This window comes from Aulostomus chinensis, chromosome 13 (assembly GCF_037954235.1).
Source record: "Aulostomus chinensis isolate RoL2024-O1b breed Wild chromosome 13, RoL_Achi_v1.0, whole genome shotgun sequence".
NCBI lineage: Eukaryota > Metazoa > Chordata > Actinopteri > Syngnathiformes > Aulostomidae > Aulostomus > Aulostomus chinensis.
Genome location: NC_141332.1, coordinates 6,403,177 through 6,429,621, shown reverse-complemented (window position 1 = coordinate 6,429,621; position 26,445 = coordinate 6,403,177). Strand labels below are relative to the sequence as shown.

General features: G+C 49.3%; 2 protein-coding genes across 3 annotated transcripts; one reads left to right on the top strand and one right to left on the bottom strand.

The window, feature by feature from the left end:
• Nucleotides 1-780: 780 nt before the first annotated feature.
• Nucleotides 781-6,762, top strand: hdac3 (histone deacetylase 3). Its single transcript, XM_086222519.1, has 15 exons — nucleotides 781-966; nucleotides 1,323-1,405; nucleotides 1,490-1,632; nucleotides 2,223-2,304; nucleotides 2,390-2,446; nucleotides 2,535-2,590; nucleotides 2,680-2,813; nucleotides 3,530-3,610; nucleotides 3,730-3,803; nucleotides 3,961-4,025; nucleotides 4,169-4,258; nucleotides 4,529-4,587; nucleotides 5,196-5,275; nucleotides 5,355-5,512; nucleotides 5,599-6,762. The coding sequence occupies exons 1-15, from the start codon at nucleotides 912-914 to the stop codon at nucleotides 5,666-5,668; spliced, it is 1,287 nt and encodes a 428-aa protein (XP_086078645.1). The 5' UTR covers nucleotides 781-911; the 3' UTR covers nucleotides 5,669-6,762.
• Nucleotides 6,763-6,879: 117 nt separating this feature from the next.
• Nucleotides 6,880-18,722, bottom strand: myot (myotilin). 2 transcript variants are annotated; one of them, XM_086222518.1, is made up of 11 exons: nucleotides 18,701-18,722; nucleotides 13,881-14,088; nucleotides 12,611-13,518; nucleotides 12,239-12,389; nucleotides 12,018-12,119; nucleotides 11,446-11,483; nucleotides 10,711-10,849; nucleotides 9,837-10,044; nucleotides 9,539-9,704; nucleotides 9,284-9,417; nucleotides 6,880-8,335 (listed from the first exon to the last, which is right to left on the bottom strand). In XM_086222518.1, the coding sequence occupies exons 3-11, from the start codon at nucleotides 13,492-13,494 to the stop codon at nucleotides 8,193-8,195; spliced, it is 1,965 nt and encodes a 654-aa protein (XP_086078644.1). In that variant the 5' UTR covers nucleotides 13,495-13,518; nucleotides 13,881-14,088; nucleotides 18,701-18,722; the 3' UTR covers nucleotides 6,880-8,192. The 2 variants fall into 2 exon arrangements, with proteins under 2 accessions (XP_086078644.1, XP_086078643.1); XM_086222517.1 differs by lacking the exon at nucleotides 18,701-18,722 and adding an exon at nucleotides 15,823-15,923.
• Nucleotides 18,723-26,445: the final 7,723 nt, after the last annotated feature.

The window sequence follows — 26,445 nt, the reverse complement described above, 5'->3', positions numbered from 1 at the left end:
GCTGGTGGTTGTTGATGTGGCTTTAATGACTGTTCAATACTCGGGCACTGAGATTATGCCATGCTGGGATGAAGACTTCTCCCAGTGGTGCCATCAGTGGTAGGAAGATCAGCTCATGATGAACTACTGCACCATGCTGGGAGGACGGGGAGAGGCTGAGGCCAGGAGAAGCTGCTGCTCCACAGGGGTACCTGCTCCACAGGTACAGCAAAGACCTGAGTCCATGTAACTCACCAGACTGGAAGCCTCAGCTTCTCCTCTCTTGATAAAGATAGAAGATATTAGTAGAAGGAAATACCAGAGTGAACAGTTGGTGCTCAGGTGGTGTGTAGAGGAGCAGGAGGGAGGAGACGGTCTTGTCTTGTCAAGACAACATGGCATACATACAAGATGAGGACGTGAAACGACAGAATAGAAAAATTTACTCTTAGACAGGAGAAAATACAGGGAAGAGGGTGGAGGAAGACAGAGAAGGAAAGAGAGGGACGGAGACAAGGAGAGGGAGAAAGGAGGAAGACAGATATACAGAAGGAAAGAGAGGGACGGAGACAAAGAGAGAGAGAAAGGAGGAAGACAGATATACAGAAGGAAAGAGAGGGACGGAGACAAAGAGAGAGAGAAAGGAGGAAGACAGATATACATACATAAATCCTGCAGGATTATGGTCACATGGCAACATTCACGTCTCCAAACGGTTTGTTACCTCCATCCAGAAGGTGGCGGTAACGCAGGTAAAGTATATGGCAAACGAAGAAGAAGCCCCTCCCCCCCCACACTGTCCCGGGCTGATGACGCAGGTCTTCCTGTTTTTACCATGGCGGCTAACTCAGCTTCATGAAAGAAAGAGAAAATGCGCGTTTTATAGTTGCAAAAAGCGCCACGAATTTTGAGAGCACCATATTTCGTTCAGAATGTCGAACAGGACTTCTTACTTTTATGACCCCGACGTGGGCAACTTCCATTACGGTGGGTGTAGCCGTCGTAGCTAGCAGGGCTACGGGGGACGTGAGCTAGCTGAAGCTAGCTGAGGCGTTTCGGGATGTTTTCATTGACTTGCTGTGACGGCTGTGTCGGGTTGAAAGCCACATCTTCGTTTCAGGTTCCTGAATCCTCGCCCGTAGTAGCCGTCAGAAGCAGCTAGCAGACAGCAGCATCACGCGTTACCTCGATGCTCTTTGACAACAGCAGCGTTTAATAAAGGCTGGTCTCCAAGATCGGCTCAGCTCATCGTGGTTATGTGATTCTGGAGGGTTCTTTGGGTCATCGACCTGTTCTGAAGGCAGTTGTTACATGTTTGCTCTCCAATCTGGACCCTCTGACAGGTGCGGGACATCCCATGAAGCCTCACCGCTTGTCCCTGACCCACAGTCTGGTCCTGCACTATGGCCTCTACAAAAAAATGATGGTGAGCAGAGCTGAGTGTGCTGATATTCACTTCCTTACTCACCTTTACAGTAAGTGCGCTCCTCTACTGTGTGTGTGTCTGCAGGTTTTTAAGCCGTACAAAGCGTCACAGCACGACATGTGTCGCTTCCACTCCGAGGACTACATCGATTTCCTGCAGAAGGTCAGCCCCAACAACATGCAGGGCTTCACCAAGAGCCTCAACACCTTCAATGTCGGCGACGATTGGTGAGTTGGGACTGGACCGAAGTTTTGGACGTATACGAACTCATCGTGAAGTTTAATGAACCTCAGCTGGCTGCTGCTGACAAACTTGTTGAGTTACGTCGGTGAAGGCCTGACTGTCCAGCAGCGCCACGTCTGGGTGGTGGACAGTGGGAGCGCAGCGTTTTGATGCTCTGCTACCAACCATCAGTGGGAGCACGAGCTGAGCTGCTGTGTGTTCTTTTGCGTGTTTGTGATTCCTGCTCGCTGACACTTTCTCATATTCAGTTTTAGTGGAACCTGATGCCCCACTCACTGTTGAGGGCGGGGGGGGCAATCCCTCTGAGATGACTTGTGGCGTCCTGCCTGAGTGAGCACTGAGCCGCAAGGCAGGAGCTCTTGAACCAGAACACCGTTCCCATCTCGATGTTGTACTGCCCAGTCTTTACCCAGAACGCAGACCCTTGGACTGAGATTTTTAGTTCCACCAATTCTTTGATATTTTGTGCCACAGCAAACAAAAGTTGCACCTCTGAAGTGCTCAGACACTGGCGGACTGATACTTTACCAGTGTGGGATTTGCTGACCCGACATTGTGCGTCCTTCTGTTACAGTCCAGTGTTTCCAGGTCTTTTCGAGTTCTGCTCAAGATACACGGGGGCCTCTTTGCAGGGAGCGACACAGCTCAACCACAAGGTAACACACGACAGCACACACCAGTACCAGTCAGGTGTGTGCGGTTGTCACCTTCATTTGATGATGATTCAAATTTATTTTCCAGATCTGTGACATCGCCATTAACTGGGCCGGAGGGTTGCATCACGCCAAGAAGTTTGAGGTCAGAGCACTGTTGTTGATGTCCATGCCTCACGTGTGATTGGCTCTTGACTTGTGGGAGAACTCAGATGTTCCTGTTGTGTCTGCAGGCGTCTGGCTTCTGCTACGTCAACGATATCGTCATCAGTATCCTGGAGCTGCTCAAGTAAGAGACGCCTCCTCAATACCACCGTCAGTGGGGACTGCTGTATCTGCGTCTCCTCACGTGTGTGTGTGTGTGTGTGTGTATTACAGATACCACCCCAGAGTTCTCTACATTGACATTGACATTCACCACGGAGACGGCGTCCAGGAAGCCTTTTACCTCACTGACCGCGTCATGACGGTGTCCTTCCACAAATACGGGAACTACTTTTTCCCAGGCACTGGTAAGGGCTGCAACATTCAACTTTTTAAATGTTTTCCGGCTCGTCTTGAGAACCTCGTGAACTTTGTAACCATTAACGTTTCAAATCAGCCCCTCTGGTAGGAGAAGAGATGGTTTGCTCTGTGCTGTACTGTTCCGTAAAGTACAGGACATCTCAGCTCAGCCAGTCACCCAAACGCATCGGTGCATCTTTAAAACATTTGTTTTTGCAGGCTTCCCTCCGTGAATGTTCAGATATTGCCTGCAAACTTGATCACCACCAAACTATTATCTGAATGTGTCAGGAGGACTTCCTCATCTCGCCGACGGTCGCCACACGATTCTGATGTTACATCTTCTGAACACATTTGAAGGAGCGAGCCGACTCCTGTCCTGAACCTAACACGGAGGCCGCTCTAGTGCAGTACTTGACAAGGTCAAACGAGTTGTGAGCTCAGCTTTCAGGTGCAGACACAGCACACTTTTATTCTCCAGATATGTTAGCAGTCATTCAAACCCTCCTGCTAGGCGACAGAAGCGCTTGGATGGTGGCTTCCTGTTCAAACGTTGAGAAGTTTAAAGGACAAATCAGCTCAAATCACATGAATTTTTTAATGGAATCCCTGGAAGTGTCAGGGTCGTCTGTCTCTAACCCTCTGAACACAACTCAGGAAGTGTGTCTGTGTGTGTGTGTGTGTGTGTGTGTGTGTGTCTGTGTGTGTGTGTGTGTGTCGGTAGGTGACATGTATGAGGTTGGAGCTGAGAGCGGCCGCTACTACTGCCTGAATGTTCCTCTCAGAGACGGCATCGACGACCAGAGTGAGTCATTTTTCCTGCATAACACGGGTTGGTTGCTCTGCTGGTCAGAGCGCGAGCTTTGACGTGTGTGTGTGTGTGTGTGTGTGTGTGTGTGTGGACCCCCCCCCCCCCCCCCCCAGGCTACAGGCAGCTCTTCCAGCCGGTCATTAAGCAGGTGGTGGATTTCTACCAGCCCACCTGCATCGTGCTACAGGTCAGTCTGGGATTGGAAGCTCTGACATCATCTGTTCAAGTGCCACGCGATCCGAGGGAGTGGTGTTGTTGCTGCTCCAGGCTGAGCTCAGAACCACGTCCTGTGTGATTGTGTGAAGCTGGTGGCTGACCCATGTTCCTGTCTCGTGTCCCTCTAGTGTGGAGCAGACTCTCTGGGCTGTGACAGACTGGGATGCTTCAACCTCAGTATCCGAGGACACGGGTGAGACCTCCGTGATACTGCAGTGGCACATCAAACGCTGGCAGCTCAACTCTGTTTTCTTGTTCTAGAAGCCAGTACATGGACTATTAATGTGTGTGTGTGTGTGTGTGTGTGTGTGTGTGTGTGTGTGTGCGTGCGTGCAGCGAGTGTGTGGAGTTTGTTAAGAGTTTTAAAATCCCTCTGCTGGTGCTGGGAGGAGGCGGCTACACCGTGAGGAACGTGGCTCGATGCTGGTGAGTCGGGGCCGAACAGCTCCTCTGGGATGCGTCCCCCTCCTGTTCAAGGCTGAATATGAATATTTGCTCATTTTAATGAACTCTAGAGCCCTGAAGCTGTAAAAACAGGAAGAGTGAAAGTATTGTCAGTTCATAAATGTTGAATGTTGCATTTGATTCCCTTTGTTATCCTCTGAATTTTTGTTCTTGGCCGTTTAAAATGTAGCAGGAAATAAAGCCTTTCAGTCACCAGATCCTGACCAGACTGGTGTGTGCTGTGTGTTCCAGGACCTTTGAGACGTCTCTGTTACTGGATGAATCCATCAGTGATGAGCTGCCCTACAGTGGTGAGTTGGACGTCGGTGAACGACGTCACAGCTGTCACATGATATGATCCTTGTCTGCTGCTCATGAGGACATGAAGTCAGTCCTAACTCATCTGGTGGAGAATCAGAATATCTGTCACGTGGTGGCGAACGCAGCTACAGTTGCGTCTGATTCAGAGGAAAGAGACATCCTCTAGTGCAGTGGTTCTCAAAGTTTTTCTGTCACTCCCCCCTTTGGAGGAAGAAAAATTCTCACCCCCCCCCCCCCCTGCCAAATTTTTTTGACAAAATAGGCCATGTTTAACTTTATTGACCTCTTAAAAATGACAAACATTCCTTTAGTTTTTCAGAACTAGAGAAATGAAATAAAATGTGTTTCATCCCTGTCAAATATCTCTCCATTTTAAAAACAGACCTGACAACAGTTGCTATGAAAGAGGTTTGAAGCGCGCTTTGGTTCCGCCGCGAAAAAAATACAGACGTCCAAACATTAGTTCCCCCCCGGTGAGGGGGGAACTAATGTTTGGACGTCGGGTGACTCGCGCCCCCCGGGACGCCACACACTTTGAGAAACGCTGCTCTAGTGTGAGTGACGTCCAGACACCTGCGTCTTCTCGTGTCCTCCACAGAGTATTTTGAATACTTCGCTCCAGACTTCACGCTGCATCCTGATGTCAGCACCAGGATAGAAAACCAGAACTCCAGACAGGTGAGAACCGTCCCACAGCCAGCCGCCTTCCCTTGTCCTCCACTGGATTAATCCTCTGTGTGTGTGTGTGTGTGTGTAGTACCTGGAGCAGATCCGTCAGACGGTCTTTGAGAACTTGAAGATGCTGAACCACGCGCCCAGCGTCCAGATACACGACGTCCCGTCTGACATGCTGAGCTACGAGCGCGCTGATGAGCCAGACCCTGATGAGAGGGGGGGCGAGGAGAACTACACACGGTCAGAGCACCACACAGACACACACACACACATTCCTGTGTTCTGATGCAGTCTGGGGTGACCTGCTGGTGATGTCACTTCCACAGGCCAGAGGCAGCCAACGAGTTCTATGACGGCGACCACGACAACGACAAAGAGAGTGACGTGGAGATTTGACCAAGTAGAGACACTCTTCTTCTGTTTACATGGCCTGCAGGCTCCAAACCTCCCGTCACCTTTGCAGACTCACCACACTCGTGCCAGTCCAGGAGGCCTGCAGAGACTCGGGTGGTTCTGGTTCTGGTTCTGGTTCTAGTTGTGTAGGAGCGCAACGTCTCCAGGGTTTTATCATGGATCATACACACGTGTTGTCTACTCACATGAACACAAACTCCTCCCACATCTGCAGGCAGTAATCGTCAGTATCAGGGCTTCAACCTGCTCGCACATGAGCAGTCAATGTTTCTGTTTAGTAATGATTGGTTCATAGTTCCTCTCGACGGTGCCTGGACACGCCCACCGCGTGTGTGCGCGTCCTGCTCTTCCTGAGTCCTGGTGTCAGGCTGTGGGCTCCTGCGTGGCAGACCTCAGTATGTGTGTGTGTGTGTGTGTGTGTGTGTGTGTGAAGACACACAGGAGAAGCAGCATCAGTTTCCTCCGATGAGTGGAGAGGCATGAGGAGTTGACTCCACTCGGACGGGAGTCGCGGCCTCATTAGTCACATCAGCCCCGCCGCTTTTTCCAAGCTCCTTCTCAACTTTCCAGGCTCATCCGGCTGCTTCACATGTGGAATGTGGAAACTTGGACAAATGGCCTGCTCATGTCAGGTCCCTCAGTTCTGGCAGCAGCAGTCCACCCTCCAGAAGTGGTCAACGCTATTCGTCCCCTCACGTTTTTCTAATTATATACAGAATAAAATAGCATTCATGTGGCTCAGGGCGGGAGCTGAGCACTTGACTAGTTTAGGTTCCACAAATCTCTGTAGTTCTGAATGAGGCCACTGGACTGGAACTTCCATTCCTGCCTGTTACTGTACATGCATACGTGTAAATACATGAGTGGTGCGTAAATGCAGTAGAATTCACTGTACTGGTGACGCTAGTGGGTTGTGAGTGCAGTTTTTTGGCTGAAAGCTCATCATTGACTCCGTGATCAGAGGTAGCTGGTTACATTCTCATCCACCAATCACAGCTCATCTTTTAGCCAGAAACTGCTAGTGTGTTTTTGATATTTTCAACAAAATGTTTGTTTTAATAAAACCATGTCTTATATGTATGTGAGATTTTTACCACCACCAGCAGGGGGCGACTTGCCATTTGAGGGCCGAGACGCTGCAGGTCTCAGCAGCACGAGTGTCATGTACAAAAGTGAAGGAAGCGAAGTGAAGGTCACGTCGACTTTATTCCTCATTCCTCCACTGATATGTAGATCATCTTACACAACAAACGCAGCAGTTAAAGAGAAAACACACACTTGAACTCAACAGAAAGACCAAACTCAGCCAAAGTTCACTTGTGCTTCAAGCAAATCAAAGCTGGAGCCTGTTTGACCTCCCGTCCTCTTGGTAACATTTCAGTGAAAGTAATGTTCCTGTTAAATTAGGCTCAAATAGTTTTTAATAGAACCGTTTTCATCTTCGCTGACCTGTGACCTCACAGGGTTCAAGACCCGGCAGAGCCAGTTACAAACTCAAGTGGTCTCATTGGGTTTGCTGCTGGTCGGCAGGCGCGGGCCTCAGGACTATCGGGCTGCAGTCAGAGATGGAGAGTTTGGTGAACCTGGACTGGAGCTGCCATACTGACACCCATCCTCCATCTGAGTTGTGAGAACTGTCCTCGCGGTGAGGGAAGTGAATCTGCACTGCAGATGCGATCAAATGTAAACATTTAGAGGTCAGGATGTGCAGATCAGAGCGTGAGGCGTGATGGCGGCCGTCGTCAGAGTGGCAGCCCGCTGACTCCTCCATCTCTGCAGGGCCGCGAGGCCACACGCAGCGAACAACTTCAAATAAACACCCTCACTCACATTCACTAGAGGAGCTTCAAACCAGCACGACGCTGAAGGGACCACGGGCACACGTCGTCCGAGGCAGCAGCAGCTGGGATTCCTTTCCTTTCCACACAAAACCGTCCGGCTTCTATTACAAGTGAGCAGGAGAGGGGGGGAGGCTGCTGGCTGGCGAGCTGCAGCTCCGGGGGCAGCAGGCGGGCAACGGGGACTCACACTGAGCCCAGCAGAGGCCTCTTGAAGCGCCGCGCACACACACATTAGACTGTCATAACTTCAATACTCAACACAAACAGTGGGTGAACTCATCTGTTCTAAAATGGCAGGTTAATGAGGAAATACTTCTAGTAAGGCGGGGGGGGGATTCTCTGGTGGCTGCTGGGATAAAACTGGCAGCAGGCTGACTCTGCCACTCCGTATCCAGGTCTATTAATATATCCACATGACCTCCACGCTCCATGTTGCTGAGAGGAGACTGGACAGGCTCGATGAGAAGGACGACCACGGCGGTGACGAGCGGCAGCAGATGGATGACGAGAGGAAGTGGGAAGGATCTGGAGGTTGTACCAGCTTCATCCAGTTAGAGAGACGTCTTCTCCAGTACTGAATCAGTGTTTCACCTCCAGCCCAGTTTGACTCTTCTGACGTTGGTAATGATTGGGGGGTGAGACGGGGGTGGGCGGAGGTGGGGGAGCTACAGCTCTTCGCTCTCATACAGCGGGGCGGTGTGTTGGGCCGGTCGCTCCACAGTCAGGGCCGGCACGTGGCTCAGAGACGACAGCAGCTTCAATGGCTTCAAGCCAGGTGGCGCCGTTTTCGTGGGTGGGAGTGCACGAGCTGGATGGGGGGGGGCAAAAAGAGGGAGTTACAATCCACGTCTGCTAACATGGCGGTGTCACCATCGGCAGCAGCAGCCATCTTTGCTGGTGCAGACTAAGCGGGCTCAACATTCCCTTCATGCCAGATGTCTGAAAATAACTCAGGACATAAAATGGCGCGGCGAGGCCCCGAGCCTGACGCGTCTCTGACATGCTGGTGGGAACAATAGCTCCTCGTGTTCCACCTCCCCCCCAAAGGTGTGTGGTGTGTGTCAGTGCTCTGTGTGGGTGGATTCAGCAACGTGAAGTTGGAGGTCAAAGGTAAAGAGCTTTTAGGGTCAAATCAGACGGCTGGTTTGGCGTCAGGTTGGACGCCGCCATGAAGAGAGTCTCACTGTGATCAAACGTGTTTAGTCTGACCTGCTCAGGTGACGTTCCACTTGATTGTACTTCCATAGGAGACTGTCAATCAGTCTTTGTACAGTGGGTGTTTCTGCCAAATTGAGAGAAACTTCCTTGAAAGGTTGCTGAGATGTGGCGTTAGGAGGAGGAGGCGGACCTTCTGCTGATTAACTGTCTCACTACTGACAGGGAGAAGAGCACCATCCGATACGCTCAGTGTCCAGTCGATGCTGGAGGACAGTGTCACCATGGCAACCTGTATGGCTTTCCTGGACCAGCTGGAGACCTGACATGAACCTGACACTCCTGTGTGAATGAGTTCTGCTTCACATAACAGGGCCCAGGTGGCCGGAGCAGATGGCGGGTCATGTGATCGAGCAGAAGTCTGATACCGGTGGTCGCACAAACTGCTTTCTCCCTCATGTGTTCATCAGGTTTCTGCTTGATCACATGACAGCAGCATTTCTTTGATGTCCAGGGCTGAGAGTTTGTGCGGGTTTTACAGCCGTTACTATGGTAACCACAGCAGATAAACCCCAGGCTCTTATTGACACAGCGGACTCACCGGTTATATCCAGCCTGGCGTTGCATGTGGACATACCAGCCTCATTGATGGCAGACAGAGTGTACCAGCCAGCGTCAGACCTGCTGACCCGCTCGATCAGCAAACACTGCCTGCCTGAGCCGTCCTGGTACAGACTGCACACACACAGACACACGCGCACACACACACACACAGACACACTCCCACTTTTCAGAGAAATGATGCTTTCACAGTTTGAATCCTGGAGTGAAACGAAGGCAGGGAGTGACGACCCACCTCATCCTGCTGGGGTCGAGGCGCAGCATGTCTTTATCTTTCTTCCAGAAGAGCTGTGGAGGAGGGGAAGCATCCACTTTACATTCCAGTCGAACAGTGTCGCCCTCCACTGCTCGGGAGTTGGACATCTTCTGAACAAAGGTGGGAGGGCGGAGAGCCTCCTGGGCTGCGGGGGGGGGGGGGGGGGGGGGCACAACAAGAACCCTTAGCACAGATCCAAACAGCTGCTGTCCCACATCTGGGATGCCATCGTTCTCCATGCTAAAAGACACGTTGAGGACGAATCGTGTCATCATACCTATGACATCAAGCCTCATGGAAAACCTGCTCTCTCCTGCGCGGTTCCGGGCCACACACTCGTACACGCCGGCATGGTGCACCGTGACGATCTCGATGATGAAGGAGTGCATCCCTTTCTCACACACCAGCATCTTATGGTAGTCGTCCGGGCGGATGGCTTTCCCGTCCAGATACCAGCAGACATCAGGGGTGGGGAGGCCTCCCACCTGGGGGAGGCCGCAGTATTAGTTCATCAGCGTTAATCTGTGTGTGTCAGTCGTGCTGATACCAGCGTTGGTCTCCGCGTCAAATTGGTTCTAGTCGCATGGGATCGGTACTTCATTTCTGGTTCCCTCCTCTATGTTCAGAACCATACCACTGTTTCTGTGTGTGCTCTGTTGCGTTTTGTCGCCGTGTGTCACGTGTCTCGGCGGCGCTAAGCAGGCACAAACTAGCTGCGGGCAGCTGCAGAGCAACGGGTCAGGGCTGAGAGGTGGAGGGGCCTCTTTCACGCGTTTCCTCCAAAGCACTGCGACCTGCGACGGCTCCAGGCTGCTCGCTACTGTGGCCATATCCACAATTTGTGTGAACACATGAAAAACCCCAAAAACAGAACTCTGACAGTCAAAAGTGAAGGGAGGGGGGAGACCTGCACGGCCAGGCTCCGAGGACAGCGCCAGCCCCCCCCAGCCAGACAGAAGTCACTTCACACAGGTAAAGACTGTCCAGGGAGCTCCTTCACGTGGCGGTGGAAGTAACACTGATCAAGTTCCCGTCATCATCATGTCCGATTTTCAACAATAGTTAGAGCATCTGACATCCACATGTCCGCGTGTGCGTGCGTGTATGTGTGTGTGTGTGTGTGCATGCAAGAATCAAAGCCAGCGGTCCACCTTGAAGTCAATCCTGCAGAAGCGTCCCTCCTCCACCGTCAGGTCTGCAGGGATCTGCAGGAAGCGAGGAGCGTAACACTTCTCCTGAATAGCGGATCCCTCGTTACCCCTCTCATCTGTCCCTGAGTGGTGCCTCCCCCTGCAGAGAGACAGATCATCACTGCAGCCTCACCTTTACACCTACTGGTAACACAGACACACACACACACACACACACACACACACACACAATAAGGGCAACACTAATTCCTGACCTGTTCCTGTTTCTGGCAACTGTCTGTCAGAGGCTCCTACATTTGTTTCCAGGAAATTCCATCAAACCTGAAGGGATTTATCTTACCTAGCAACACTTAGCTTCTTCCTGCGAGTATTCACAACATACAACTTGTTAAAAAATATAAAAGAAATAAAAGAAAACAATTACATCTGGTGGCCTCAAAGCCTTTGTACCAGTGTGCGGCCACGCCAGGACGACTTCCTGATCAATACCCAATATTAACTGAGAGAATCACCTCTTGCCTCTCACGGGCTTCATTTCCAGATCCTGCTAATATAACATTTCACATGCAGGTGACAGATGAAGGTGCGTGCGTGTGTGTGTGTAAGAGAGAGAGAGAGAGAGAGAGAGAGAGAGACAGAGACAGAGACAGAGACAGAGAGAGAGAGAGACAGAGAGAGAGAGAGAGAGAGAGAGAGAGACAGACAGCTGGAGGCGGGTTGGTGAGTGATATTTACCAGAGTCCACCTGTGTGTCGCCCCTCTGGAGAATCTGGCTGCAAGAGAAAACATGAAGCAGAAGTAACAGCCGTGATCAACAACAACACAACAACAACACAACAACAGCACAACAAAAAGAAGATGCCAGGAGGACAGCTGTGTGTCTTTGTGTGTGTGTGTGTTCAGACACAATAGTCCTGTTGTCACTAATGAACGCAGCTCGTTCCCAGAAAACCAACAAGAAACAGCAGCTGACAAACCCTGTTAGCTTGAGAGGATGCGCACGGACGTGTGTGCGTGTGCGCGCACGTGAGTGTTGAGAGTAGAAGAGACAGAATAGGTGGTGCAAAGCTTTGTGAGGCTTCAACGGCATGAAAATGCTCACTGGAGCTGCTAATAATACTGCTAGGCCACCAGGAGGCCCCTGCCAGGGGGGAGTCGGGCCCTGCCGGCCACCACTGAAGGCCAAACTGTGTGAGGTCTCTACTTACTAGCAGAGTGAAAGTGAGTTTTGTGAGTTCGTGAGCACACAGACCAGGGAGATGCAGTGGAGCTGGTTGTCATGGTACCTGGTCTGGTTGTCATGGTACCTGGTCTGGTTGTGAGTCTGATAAATGGTCTTGGTCGAACATGTAGGTGGCGTTGTCTGGACCCAGCAGCCTGCGAGCCATACGCTCCTCGTAGGACAGTTTCTGTCAGACACAAACCGTGTATAGCATTCATTTGACTGATATGTGGTCCTTGACGTCTACCAGGGTTTGCAGGGCGCTCGCACATACTCACACACATGCACGCACACAAACACACACACCTGGCTGTTTCTCCTCCGAGCTTCTTTGGAGCGAAGCTTCTTCTCCAGGTCCTGGATCAGGGCATCCTTGGAGCCCTGGATGTCTTCGTCTGTTGAGCGAGAGGAGGACGGCCGAGGGGCTATGGACTTCTTCAGGATGGGTTTGGGCAGACTGGTGGACAGCAGAGGAGGATGGAGAGAGAGGAGGAGGAGGAGGAGGATGGAGAGAGAGGAGGAGGAAAAGGGGGGTGGAGAGAAAGGAGGAGGAGGAGGAGGAGGGGCAAAAGAAGACATCAGGCATCACCTTCATGGAGGTGTATCCTACTGGCCGGGTGTGCAGAGACCTGACCCTGCATTTATGAAACAGAAAACAGTAACCAAGGTTTAACTCACATGCTGGGGGCCCCCTTGTAGTTGGCGGGCAGGGAGACCACGGCGGGCAGGACTCGGGTCTGACTACTCTGACCGTTGGGGGTGTTGGGCTGTGGGACGGGGGTGGAGGTGGGGGAGAAGGGGGAGCGGGGCAGGGAAGGGGAAAGCGGGAGAGTCTGCTGAGGAAAGGAGGACGGCGAGGAGACGGCTCTCTTGGGAAAGAGGGGGCTGGAGGGGGCCAGCGGGGAGCGGGATGGGGAGGTGGGGGACAGGGTGGTGTTAGGGGACAGTTTGGAGGAGGAGTGCGAGGGCAGCACGGAGCACAGGTAAGCGGCGGGAGCAGACATGGTGTCTTGGTTGGCTGGCAGGGTGGCGCTGCCCAGGCCTGTGGCGCTGGGGGTGCTGGGGGTGAGGGTGATGCTGGAGCGCATGGTGGGTCGAGGGAGAGTGGAGGAGGAGGTGGGGGGACTGAGGGGGGACGGGAAGGACACAGGAGCGGCAGAGGAAGCCGGGGTGGAGATGGGGGAGCTGAGGTTGGACGAGGAGGGGGAGGACTTGCCGGTACCGTTGGCCTGTGTTTGGACTTGAGTCTGGGCCACAGACTGGGCTTGGTTCTGACAGAGGCTCAGGGACTTAAACTGGGACTGGGTCTGAGACAAGGACTTTGACACAACCTGACTCTGTGTGGACATGATTCTGGTTGGACTTTGTGCCTCTGTGATGGTAGAACTGTTGAGGTTCTGTTGGGAGTAGTTCTGGTTCTCCTGGGCCTCCCTCAGCACACTCTCGTAGCTGGGGGCCTGGAAGGCCGGCTGGGACTGAATGAAGTGTCGAGGGCGCTCATAGTTGAAGGCGCTGGGAGGGAAGGCGCCGGGGCTGAAGGTGGGCAGGTCCGACAGGTTCATGTTGTTGCCTCCCGACCCGGGGGACTGGAACAGAGACACAGGCCCAGCTGCAGTTATTCAGCTCTACATCTTTGTTATCAGTGACACTGCAGAATGGTTCCGTCTCTAAAAGCACAGAACAGGAGCTTGATCCCGCCAGACGTTCTCACCTACTGAAACACCGGCTTTAGTTTAGTGGCACCTTGCTAGAACGTGCAAGAGGAAGGACACAGTGCAACGGTGCTAATTTGGACATGGACCACAGATTCTCAGGTCTGGGTCGGTCCTACCGGCGCCAGGTGTGTCATTCCTGTGTAAAGGCAGGTGTTTGTGGCTCTCGGGTGGAACCTCAGAACACCAGGATGTTCTGCTGCTGAGCTCACGCATGCAGAGACTCTGGTTCTTACGCTGAAGTGCAGCTTGCTGGGCGTGAACAGCTTGGGGATCGAGGACTTCTCTTCTACAGCTTCCGGTGGAGATGAGGGTGGAGGGGGGGGGCTTGGCGTATGGACCCTGATGGTGACCTCTGGTGACCTTTGACCCTCCGAGCTCAGAGCACACTCCTCCTCACTGTGACCAGAATGCTCCTCGGAGTGGTTGAGTGGCAGAGGTAACCTGAGGCAAACACACAGACACGTTAGTAGTGGCGTCCTCGCCGTCAGCCTCCTCCCACACCTGGCGCCATTGAGGGGAGTTTTCTGATGATGATGATGATGATGATGATGGAGAACCAGCTTCAACCGGTTCACTGAGATCCAGAGACGAGACTGGAAGCTTCAGCTCTGTCACAGGCTACTGAAGCTTCCAGCGACACTGAGAAATGTCACAATGAGTACTACTACTACTACTACTTCTGCAGTATTCATGATAGTATCTGGTGCTTGGTACTCAACCCTCCAGGGAATGAGGAGGTATGGACAGACACAACGTTTCCATGTTTTTCTATTGATCATATTGACTGACCAGCCGAGTCGTGAAAATGACGGCGTGTCGCCAAGATGGAGACCAGAACCGCCGCCAGCTGGAGTCAGTAGCGCTCACGGAGCGACAGACACACGCGTGGTCATCATGTGGTTGTTTACAGGAGCAGAAACGACAAACTAGGCCATCAGTGGATGTTCTACTGGTGAACACTTGAAAAGAACAATCCCACTATTTTCAAAGGTCAGAATGTGTGATCACTGCAAGTGTGTGTGTGAGAGAGAGAGAGAGAGAGAGGAGAGAGGAGAGAGAGAGAGAGAGAGAGATTAAATGGCTAAAGCTATATTGGTCTAGGAATTCAGACATCAGCTGGCAGGTGCAGACACACTACCGGTGCCTTCACACACACACACACACACACACACACACACACACACACACACACACACACACACACAAAGTCCTCTGTGACCGACAACAACAGCAGCATCATTGTCATTGTGTTGTGACTTTTCCAGGACAGCAACCATCAACCTAACAAAGTCAAACCCATCAACTCTCACCTTACGTTCAGCCAAGAACCCAATCAATCAATCAATCAATCGATCGATCGATCGATCAGTTGGTATTACCTCTAAAAGGAAAAAGCCCAAAGAGGAAACCTGGTAGTACTTCTAAGATGCTACCAACAGTTCTTTGGTACCTTGATGGACCCAGAAGATTCCTCATGTTGGAGGAAGAACCTCAAACTGTGTGTGTGTTGGGGTGGGGGGGTGGTGGGGGGTGGGGGTGGCTGAAGGACAAAGCGGCCATGTCTGTACTTCACACTGCAGATGAGCTCATGTGTGTCCACTAATAGAGCCCCCCCCCCCCCCCCCCCACACACACACACACACTGGAACCTTCACTGCAGTTGAACTTAAGTACATTGGAGAGAATACAAATACTGCATCTTAATACTCACTAACTGCAGTACTGTTGGAACTTGAGTGTCAAATACCCCACTGGGATGAGGAGTAGAGATACTCACCACTGCACTACTACACACTTTCACCTCAAATCTGCTACAATTAATAAAGGGGGAGGGGCAAACAACCCACGCAAGTCTGTCTGCGTGAACCAGTGGACAGAGGGATGACGTCACACACACACACACACACACACACACACACACACACACACACACACACACACACACACACACACACACCTCGGTGAGGAAAAACTAGGAGTGTGTGAGGGATTGAAGTAGCGCCTGCATTCCAAGTACACGGCTGCCACAAGTTCAGTATTAGCAAGTGTTTTCAAAGTTAAACGAGCCGAAAAAAGAAGCAGCCGAGGTCACTACCCCCCCCCCCCCCCCTCCCCGTCCCACACGCAGACCGAAGAGTTAACCTTCATCCCCCCCCGTCCCCCAGGACTTCTTACCTGGTCGCGATTCAGAGGAACTAAAGGGGGACCCGACCAGACCAGACCAGACCCCGGCCCAGCCGACAACGCGCTCGCGCCCGCGCAGGGTACGAGGAGAGAGAGGGGGGGGGGGGGCAGCAGCTGATTGGTTCATGTTCGTCACAGCTGATTGTCATCATCACGTCAATCATGTCAGCTGCGACGGTTCCGCCGCGGAGGAACATCCGCACTTCGGAAACACAACACTCTCAGATGCGATTGGTTCATTGCCGATCTGATCAATAACCGATCACTGGCCAACTTTAGAAACCGGGCACCGGAGCTGCTGGGGGAGACCGGGCTGAGCCGGGAGCGCAGCGGCCTCCTGTGGGTTCTTGGGGAACTACAGACGCCCTCCACTCAATAATCAATGATCAATAACTTAGTGACGCGCTGCTTGGCTCGTGCTTTTGCTGTGTTGTTGTTGTTGTTTATTCTATTTCATATTTCTTCTCGTTTGTTTTCTACTTCTCCGGTTTTTATTGCGTAGCTTTGTGTTTAGTGACGATTCGATCATTTTAATTGGAAGGTTTTCATTTTCTACTTTTGTTGCGTGAGCGACGCGTGAGCAGGGTAGGGTGCAGTCCTAGGAAGATGGAGATGAGTATTACTGACAGTAATACTAGTAATAATAACAGTATTACTGTCAGTAATACTAGTAATAATAACAGTATTACTGACAGTAATACTGTTATTACTAGTATTACTGTAAGTAATACTGTTATTATTACTAGTATTACTGTAAGTAATATTGTTATTACTAGTATTACTGTAAGTAATACTGTTATTACTAGTATTACTGTCAGTAATACTGTTATTACTAGTATTACTGACAGTAATACTGTTATTATTACTAGTATTACTGTAAGTAATACTGTTATTATTACTAGTATTACTGTAAGTAATATTGTTATTACTAGTATTACTGTAAGTAATACTGTTATTACTAGTATTACTGTCAGTAATACTGTTGTTACTAGTATTACTGACAGTAATACTGTTATTACTAGTATTACTGTCAGTAATACTGTTATTATTACTAGTATTACTGACAGTAATACTGTTATTATTACTAGTATTACTGTAAGTAATACTGTTATTATTACTAGTATTACTGTAAGTAATATTGTTATTATTACTAGTATTACTGTAAGTAATATTGTTATTACTAGTATTACTGTAAGTAATACTGTTATTACTAGTATTACTGTCAGTAATACTGTTATTACTAGTATTACTGACAGTAATACTGTTATTATTACTAGTATTACTGTAAGTAATACTGTTATTATTACTAGTATTACTGTAAGTAATATTGTTATTACTAGTATTACTGTAAGTAATACTGTTATTACTAGTATTACTGTCAGTAATACTGTTATTACTAGTATTACTGACAGTAATACTGTTATTACTAGTATTACTGTCAGTAATACTGTTATTATTACTAGTATTACTGACAGTAATACTGTTATTATTACTAGTATTACTGTAAGTAATACTGTTATTATTACTAGTATTACTGTAAGTAATATTGTTATTACTAGTATTACTGTAAGTAATACTGTTATTACTAGTATTACTGTCAGTAATACTGTTATTACTAGTATTACTGACAGTAATACTGTTATTATTACTAGTATTACTGTCAGTAATACTGTTATTACTAGTATTACTGACAGTAATACTGCTATTATTAATAGTATTACTGTAAGTAATACTGTTATTATTACTAGTATTACTGTCAGTAATACTGTTATTACTAGTATTACTGACAGTAATACTGTTATTATTACCAGTATTACTGACAGTAATAACACTGTTATTGCTGTTATTATATTTTTACTTTATTATAATATCAATACTATCACTATTGATATTATAATTACTGGGGCAGCCCGGTGCAGCAGTGGTCCTCCCTGTGGCCCCCCAGCAAGAAGGTTGTGGGTGGAGCCCCGGCTGGAGCACGGGGTCTTTCTGTGTGCCAACAAGATAAGAGTGAGAAAATGGATTATTATTATTATTATTATTGTTATAATTATTATTGCAATTATTATTATCATCATCATCATTATTATTATTACTAATTCTATAATTACTGTTATTTTGCTATTATTATGAATTAGTTTTTATTATGAATATTATTTACTGCTATTATTACAATTATGGTAACTGTAATTACAGTTATTATTAATATTATTAGATTTATTATTGCTATAATTACTAGTGTTATTACTTTCTATCAGAGAGAAACTTCACCTTTGAACTTCACATCAGGGTTAGGTTTTTCATGAGCGTGTAGTGGGCGTGTCCATCGGACGTGTCGTTGTGTGACCACCTTTTTCAGGTTGTCAGCCTTTAAGGGCTGCTGCTTCACCACCTCACATAATTCTTTGCATGTTTCTGGATGCTTCATTTTCGAAACTTTTGATCAACTTCCTGTGGCAGCCATCTTGGATGAACGTGATGGTTGTCGCGACTCTGAGCACTGTGACATTTGATAGCTCCACTGGTGTCACATGGTGCAGTCCAGACTACAGTCCAGGAGTGACCTCATCCCAACAGGTTTACGCACGCACACACAGCCACACACACACACACACACAGCCGCACAAACACACACACACACACACACACGCCCGCACACACACACACACACACACACAGCCACACAAACACGCACGCACGCACGCACGCACACACACGCCCGCACACACTGGAGCCACAACACATCCAGATGTGTGATGCAGAACAGGAGGAGGACCAGAACACCACAGAAGAAGACCTCCACCACTGGAACCTGATGTAACTTTGGCTCTGCTGGTTATTTCTGTGTCGTGTTTGTGTGTCTTCTCACTCTGACACAGCAGCGATGGGATCTGCCGGGGGGCTCTCAGGCCACTCGGTAGGGGGGAGGGTCATGGAGTCAGGCAGGGTGGCGGGAAGGTCCTGGTGGTTCTCTGCGCGGGAGGACGTCAGAATGCTCTCCTGCTGGAGCACCGCCTCCTTTTCCTGTACAAGTGTGACTGTTTCCTGCTGGCATATGGCCTCCATCTCCAGCTGCTCCTCCAAGTCTACACAACACCAGAGGAAGCACACAGACCAAATTAGTACACAAACCCTGCAGTGTGGTGACCCCCCTCCCCCACCTACCATCATAGACCTCCAGCATGGCCGAGCAGGAGACCGTCCCGAAGGAGTTGAGAGCCATGCACTTGAAGAGGCCAGAGTCCTCTGGGAAGGCTTCAGTGATCACTAGAGTACAGAGCTCCTCTGTGGAGAGCAACACCAGAGCATCGAGAACATCCAGAGCATCCAGAGCATTGAGAACATCTAGATCATCCAGAGCATCAAGAACATCGAGATCATCCAGAGCATTGAGAACATCTAGATCATCCAGAGCATTGAGAACATCTAGATCATTCAGAGTAATGAGAACATCTCGATCATCCAGAGTAACGAGAACATCTAGATCATCCAGAGTAACAAGAACATCTAGATCATCCAGAGTAACGAGAACATCTAGATCATCTAGAGTAAGGAGAACATCTAGATCATCTAGAGTAACGAGAACATCTAGATCATCCAGAGTAACGAGAACATTTAGATCATCTAGAGTAATGAGAACATCTAGATCATCTACAGTAACGAGAACATCTAGACTATCTACAGTAACGAGAACATCTAGATCATCCAGAGCATTGAGAACATCTAGATCATCCAGAGCATCGAGAACATCTAGATCATCCAGAGTAACGAGAACATCTAGATAATCCAGAGCATCGAGAACATCTAGATCATCCAGAGCAACGAGAACATCTAGATCATCCAGAGCATCGAGAACATCTAGATCATCCAGAGCATCGAGAACATCTAGATCATCCAGAGCATTGAGATCATCCAGATCATCCAGAGTAACGAGAACATCTAGATCATCCAGAGCATCGAGAACATCTAGATCATCCAGAGCATTGAGAACATCTAGATAATCTAGAGTAACGAGAAACATCTAGATCATCCAGAGCATTGAGAAAATCTAGATCATCCAGAGCATTGAGAACATCCAGAGCATCCAGAGCACTGAGAACATCTAGATCATCTAGAGCATCTAGACCATCTAGATCATCCAGAGCATTGAGAACATCTAGATAATCTAGAGTAACGAGAAACATCTAGATCATCCAGAGCATTGAGAACATCTAGATCATCCAGAGCACTGAGAACATCTCGATCATCTAGAGTAACGAGAACATCTAGATCATCCAGAGCATTGAGAACATCTAGATCATTCAGAGCATTGAGAACATCCAGAGCATCCAGAGCATTTAGAACATCTAGATCATTCAGAGTAATGAGAACATCTAGATCATCCAGAGCATTGAGAACATCTAGATCATTCAGAGTAATGAGAACATCTAGATCATCCAGAGCATCGAGAACATCTAGATCATCCAGAGCATTCAGATCATCCAGAGTAACGAGAACATCTAGATCATCCAGAGCATTGAGAACATCTAGATAATCTAGAGTAACGAGAACATCTAGATCATCCAGAGCATTGAGAACATCTAGATCATCCAGAGCATTGAGAACATCTCGATCATCCAGAGTACTGAGAACATCTAGATCATCCAGAGCATTGAGAACATCTAGACCATCCAGAGCACTGAGAACATCTCGATCATCGAGAGTAACGAGAACATCAAGATCATCTAGAACATCGAGAACATCGAGAGCATCCAGAGCATTGAGAACATCGAGAGCATCCAGAGCATCAAGAACATCCAGAGCATCCAGAGCATTGAGAACATCTCGATCATCCAGAGTGTTTGCTTGTGACATGCTGAGCTGGTTTATCAGAGAACTAACCCGTTAATATGATCCACTGGTGTGGATTCTGTACTCACCTGGCACTGATGCAGAACTGGCCTCTGGGAAGAGAAGAGGAGGGAGGAGTTACCAACCCTGGAGCAGCCAGTCGCTCCATCCAGTATAGAACATTTAATTAATCTTGATATGACTGAAGATGTTTGAAGCCGCAAAGATCAGACCCTTGCACCCTTGACTCGAGAGTCAAAGCTGAGTCTGGAAACACACACACACTCACACTCACACTCACGCTCACACTCACACTCACAAACACATGCACACACACACTCACAAACACACACACTCACACTCACACTCACAAACACACACACTCACAAACACATGCACACTCACACTCACAAACACACACTCACAAACACACACACTCACACTCACAAACACACACACTCACAAACACATGCACACACACACTCACAAACACACACACACACACTCACAAACACATGCACACACACACTCACAAACACACACACACACTCACAAACACACTCACAAACACACACACACACTCACAAACACATGCACACACACACTCACAAACACACACACACACTCACAAACACACTCACAAACACACACACACACACGCACACACAAAAACACACACATACTCACTTTTGCGTAGTATCCTGAAGTCATCAGAGTCCAGTATTTGTTCATCCTCTCTGTACCACATGACCTGCAGGGGGGGCGTGCCCCTCAGTCTGCACTCCAGGACCACCAGCTGACCCTTCACCGAGGACACATCATGGAGACACTGGGAGACACACATGGAGACACGGGTGGGGAGGAGGACCGAGGAGGTACACAGGACTCCTCCAACATTCTTCTGTCTGTCTGCTGTTAAATGGACAGTCCCAGGGGGAAGGCGGGTCACGTGACCCCTGAGAGTCAGCTGACTCTTGTAAATGTTTTGTCATAGAAGGAATTGTGGGGAGCCATGAAGAACAGAAGAGCGACTGTATGAGAGAACTCGTTTCTTCTCCGGTGAGTTTCAGTAAAGTCGAGTAAATTCCTCGGCACTGTTCTGTTACGAACTTCTGATGTCAGGAGGCGTAAAAATGCTGGCGCGCTGGCGTCAGTCTGACCTCCTCCCTCTACTTGAGGGCCTGGGACTTGGAGTTTTACCTTCTCTCCTCGTGGAAGGTCACATTAGATAGAATTTCACCGAATGTACTGATGCTTTAAACCAGGCTGAGCCTGAGCAGGTGGGCCAGGTGAGTTTTACCTTGACAAATGTGGGGGCCACTCCCCCCCCCGACATCGGCTGACTGTAGATGGGACTCTGCGTCTGGAAATGAAGAACAGCTGTTATCATGTGATTGGCTCCCTGATTGGTTCAACCTTTATCAGCGATGACGGCGGGGAGAGGTGAGCACCCTGTGGGGGCTGACACACAGCGGCTGCACCAGGCTGGAGTGTCTCTGAGCCACCAGGGAGGAGGAGGCGCTGGACAGGCAGGAGGAGGAGGAGGAGGAGGAGAGCTCCCGCGACGAGGAGGAGGAGGAGGAGGAGGAGGAGATGGTCAGAGACATGGTGCTGGTCTTCTTCTGCACCCTCTGGATGCTACAAACACACACACACACACACACACACACACACACACACACACACACAAACACAAACACACACACACGCACACACACACACACAAACACAAACACACACACACACACACGGGTTCATGTGGTGGTGAGCCTGCAGGAGTGCGTGCTGCTGGTGGCGGTCCAACTTACTGTGCCATGTCTCAGGTGCTCCACGAGGCAGACGCACTGTTTTGTGACGATCTGCAAACACACAAGCAGAGCGTATCAGACATGTGACACTGTCACAGGAAAGTGTCATGTGACACACACCCCCACACCCAGAGGTGGGTGATGTATTCAAATGATCCAAACACAGCAACATCCAACTGAAAGATCATCTGATGTTTTCATAGTACTTGTAGTACTGTGTTCAGTACTATGTTTATCCTTACAAGCAACTCCTGCATACGAGTTAGTATACTTTCTTTCACCTGAGTTCCCGCGGCTGCTCTCTGTCAGACTCACCATGCCACATTCAGGTACCACTAGAACAAGCCAGCGAAAACGCTTCTCCCCAGCCCTCAAGACAAGAGGAAACGCCCCCGAGGGTTAAAGGTCAAATACAAACTCAGATCTCCAGACAGAATTAGGCGTCAAATCTGTGAGAATGCAGCTCAACAAGTTTCCAGTCAAACCACGAGTCAGTCCTGAAGGCTCCATCATCATCATCATCATCAGCTGCCACACCCCCTCCCAGCTCGGAGAAGGAGCTGACGGAGCAGGCGGAGGTTCAGGTTCCCAGCAGGCTAAATTAAACTTTAACACTGCTGCAACCTCCTGACCACAGCAGAGCCTCTCTGACCTGAGATAAATCTCTGAGACACACACACACACACACACACACACACACACACACACACACACACACACACACACAGAGGTTACACCACCTCCACACTGAAACGTGTGTGTGTGTTATATTGCAGCAGGGTGATCGACAGGGGAAGGGGGACCTCCAGTCATTGATTGTTTGCTGGGAGGCTAGTATTTCCACTATTCTGGAGTACTACAGCTACTCTGGAGTACTACAGCTACTCTGGAGTACTACAGCTTCTCTGTAATCTGGATGTGACACCAGAATGTTGCCTTTTATTCTCCTGGTTATTCAACTGGTCAACTGATGTCAGCTCTGAGACGTGAGACGTGAGACACGCGCGCGCGCACACACACACACACACACACACACACACACACACACACACACACACACACACACACACACACACACACACACACACACACACTCCCTCATTAACTGGCAGCCAGCTAAAGCTGATCTCTCATGTGGTAATAACTGACCCTCCTTGTTAAGGGAGCCACCCACTGAGTAATTCCAGCCCCTGATGACCTATAACCCCAGCAGCTCCGAACCAGCAGGCACAGATTTAGCGCCGCTGTGGTTCGTTCCAGCAGCAGAGCTGGACGTGTTCACCTGTAGGTGAGTGTTTCATGAGTGTGTGAGCTGCTTTTTGATACACAGGACACATCAACATCTCTGGACCATCAGAATCATCCAGGTCAGGTGATCGGCCTCATCAGGTCGTCGGGCTCGGCCCAGAACCACACAGGAATCCTAATTATCCTGTTTTTAAATAATTTGATCATGCAGACTAATACTACAATATCTGCAGGATAAACTGCAATATAGGAGCAGTATTTTCTTATGTTCCAGTACTTCTGATGGATCCAAACAGAGGCCTCACTCAGACAACCAGATCCAGTTGTGCAATCAGGTCTTTTTCTGTTCACACTGTCAGTTGCAGTTGACGAGATCAGAACTGTTGTTTCCAAACATGATGACAAGATGGACGTATCAACACGGACAAGACACAAACATGGAGGAACAGGAGCAACACACGTAAACAAACACGTAAACAAACACGTAATCACACGCGTAAACAAACACGCAACACAACACACACGAAAACACACATGAAAAAGCATACCAGAAAATGTGCCAGTGTGAGCAAGCTAGCTAATGCTACATGCACCTCCTAGGTAGGTAGCTCATGCTACATGCGCCTCCTTAGTAGGTAGCTCATGCTACATGCGCCTCCTCGGTAGGTAGCTCATGCTACATGCGCCTCCTTGGTAGGTAGCTCATGCTACATGCGCCTCCTACGTAGCTAGCTAATGCTACATGCGCCTCCTAGGTAGCTAGCGAATGCTACATGCACCTCCTAGGTAGCTAGCTAATGCTACATGCACCTCTTAGGTAGCTAGCGAATGCTACATGCGCCTCCTAGGCAGCCTCCACAAAACAAAAACATCAGGGACCAAAATGGTTTCAAGATAAATGACTTAACATATCAAAGAATGAATAAATTATGAAATATTAAGTCCCTGCCCTTTTGGAAACATTATCATTCACATTATATGAACATTATTAACAAAGTCAGTCAGTCCTCAACATAAATCAACGTACCTCAACATACCTTTATATCAGACTCTCTTTTCCTCGTCCTCTTGCCTTCATTTCCTCCCTTGTGCACCCGAAGGCTTGAACCTTTTCATTTTATGAGATGCAGGTAAAATATAAGAAAATGTAAATATCAGCCAATCTTGACCAAAACACAGACTCAGATGTACATCAAATGGTGACCCATCCCCCACTCTCAGTGGGTGCAGGTGTAGGGTACAGGTGCAGGTGCAGGGTACAGGTGCAGGTAGAGTTGCAGGTACAGAGTATAAGTACAGGTGCAGGTTCAGGTGCAGAATACAGGTGCAGGGTTCAGGTGCAGGGTTCAGGTACAGGTGCAGGGTACAGGTTCAGGTGCAGGGTACAGGTGCAGGTGCAGGGTTCAGGTGCAGGTGCAGGGTTCAGGTGCAGGTGCAGGGTTCAGGTACAGGTGCAGGGTTCAGGTGCAGGTGCAGGTGCAGGGTTCAGGTGCAGGATGAAAGTGTGTTTTTCTTTCTCTCTTTTTTCTGTTTGTTCATCTTTACCTCAGTAAATAGGAGGGGCCCTGCCCGTTGGTGAATTTCTTAAATTTACTTTATCTTTTTGTTGTCCCTGGCGCCCCCTAGACAACGTGGCGCCATAGGCGACTGCCTATATCACATGTGCCTTCAACGGGCCATGGATGAAAACTCTTGTGAAACAGAGCTCCAGGTGACCATCTCAGGTTCAGATCCATGAGCCCATGATGACGAGGGGGCAGGATTCTGATTGGATTCATGTCTGTGTTGAATCTGCTGGGTCCTGCTGGACCCTCCAGCACCTCCACTTCACACATTCTCCAGGCCCCTCAAGTGGTCTGTTAAAGGACCAATTTAGCCTGGACCAGGTTACCAGATCCCTCTGCCCCCCCCCCCCCTCCCAAAACCTCTGTCCCCCACTCAGCTGGTCTCGAGACACTATTTGTCACTTTCACCCTCAAAATTCTCTCACAGATGAAACTGAATTTTCATGCACAGCAACAAGTAGGAGCTCTGATCTCTCTCTCTCTCTCTCTCTCTCTCTCTCTCTCTCTCTCACACACACACACACATCATGCAATTGTAGGGTTAAATCAAAATAGAACGATGCATGAAGCTGTAGGGTAGAGAGAGATCGATGATAGATTCTTACCTGTCTGATTCAGTCACGACAGCAGGAAACAGAATCACCAGTATATTGATCCAACAGGAAGTGGCACTGGTCCCAGTTGTTCAAGTACCAGTGGAACTGTGTGGCTGCGGGGCACCGCTTCAGCTGAGTTGACACACACATTTGCACACAAACTGGCTGGAGTGTGTGTGTGTGTGTGTGTGTGTGTGTGTGTGTGTGTGTGTGTGTGTGTGTGGTGGAATGGGGTTAGGAGGGAATCTGAGGCTGATAGGGGGCTGGGGGGCATGATGGGGGGTCTGCTGGAGGCAAATATAGAGCTCGGCAGTGTGGAGAGAGTGTCAGGAGTGAAGTTGTGTGTGAACAGGCAGACGGACGACAGGAATCATTGGTTTGATTGATTGTTTCACTTCAGATGACAACAATCTGATCAGTTCAGCTGCTGAACCTGGTTCAGGTCTGGTGGCCCACTTAGTCCAGGGGCCGAGAAACCTGCCACCGGTGCCAGCAAGTCTTCAGGGGATACTTGACCCCTGACGGCGTGACATCACACACACACAGAGGGACAAACACGGCTCAATT

What these genes read in the sequence shown, in the direction of transcription:
- hdac3 (XM_086222519.1), top strand. Translation starts at nt 912, where the DNA reads ATGTCGAACAGGACTTCTTACTTTTATGACCCCGACGTGGGCAACTTC. An exon ending in CGTGGGCAACTTCCATTACG is followed by an intron (nt 967 to 1,322) that starts GTGGGTGTAGCC and finishes ACCCTCTGACAG; the next exon opens with GTGCGGGACATCCCATGAAG. An exon ending in ATCACGCCAAGAAGTTTGAG is followed by an intron (nt 2,447 to 2,534) that starts GTCAGAGCACTG and finishes TTGTGTCTGCAG; the next exon opens with GCGTCTGGCTTCTGCTACGT.
- myot (XM_086222518.1), bottom strand. Translation starts at nt 13,494, where the DNA reads ATGAACCTGTCGGACCTGCCCACCTTCAGCCCCGGCGCCTTCCCTCCC. An exon ending in CTCGGAGGAGAAACAGCCAG is followed by an intron (nt 12,120 to 12,238) that starts GTGTGTGTGTTT and finishes TGTGTCTGACAG; the next exon opens with AAACTGTCCTACGAGGAGCG. An exon ending in CATGAGGCTTGATGTCATAG is followed by an intron (nt 9,705 to 9,836) that starts GTATGATGACAC and finishes CCCCCCCCGCAG; the next exon opens with CCCAGGAGGCTCTCCGCCCT.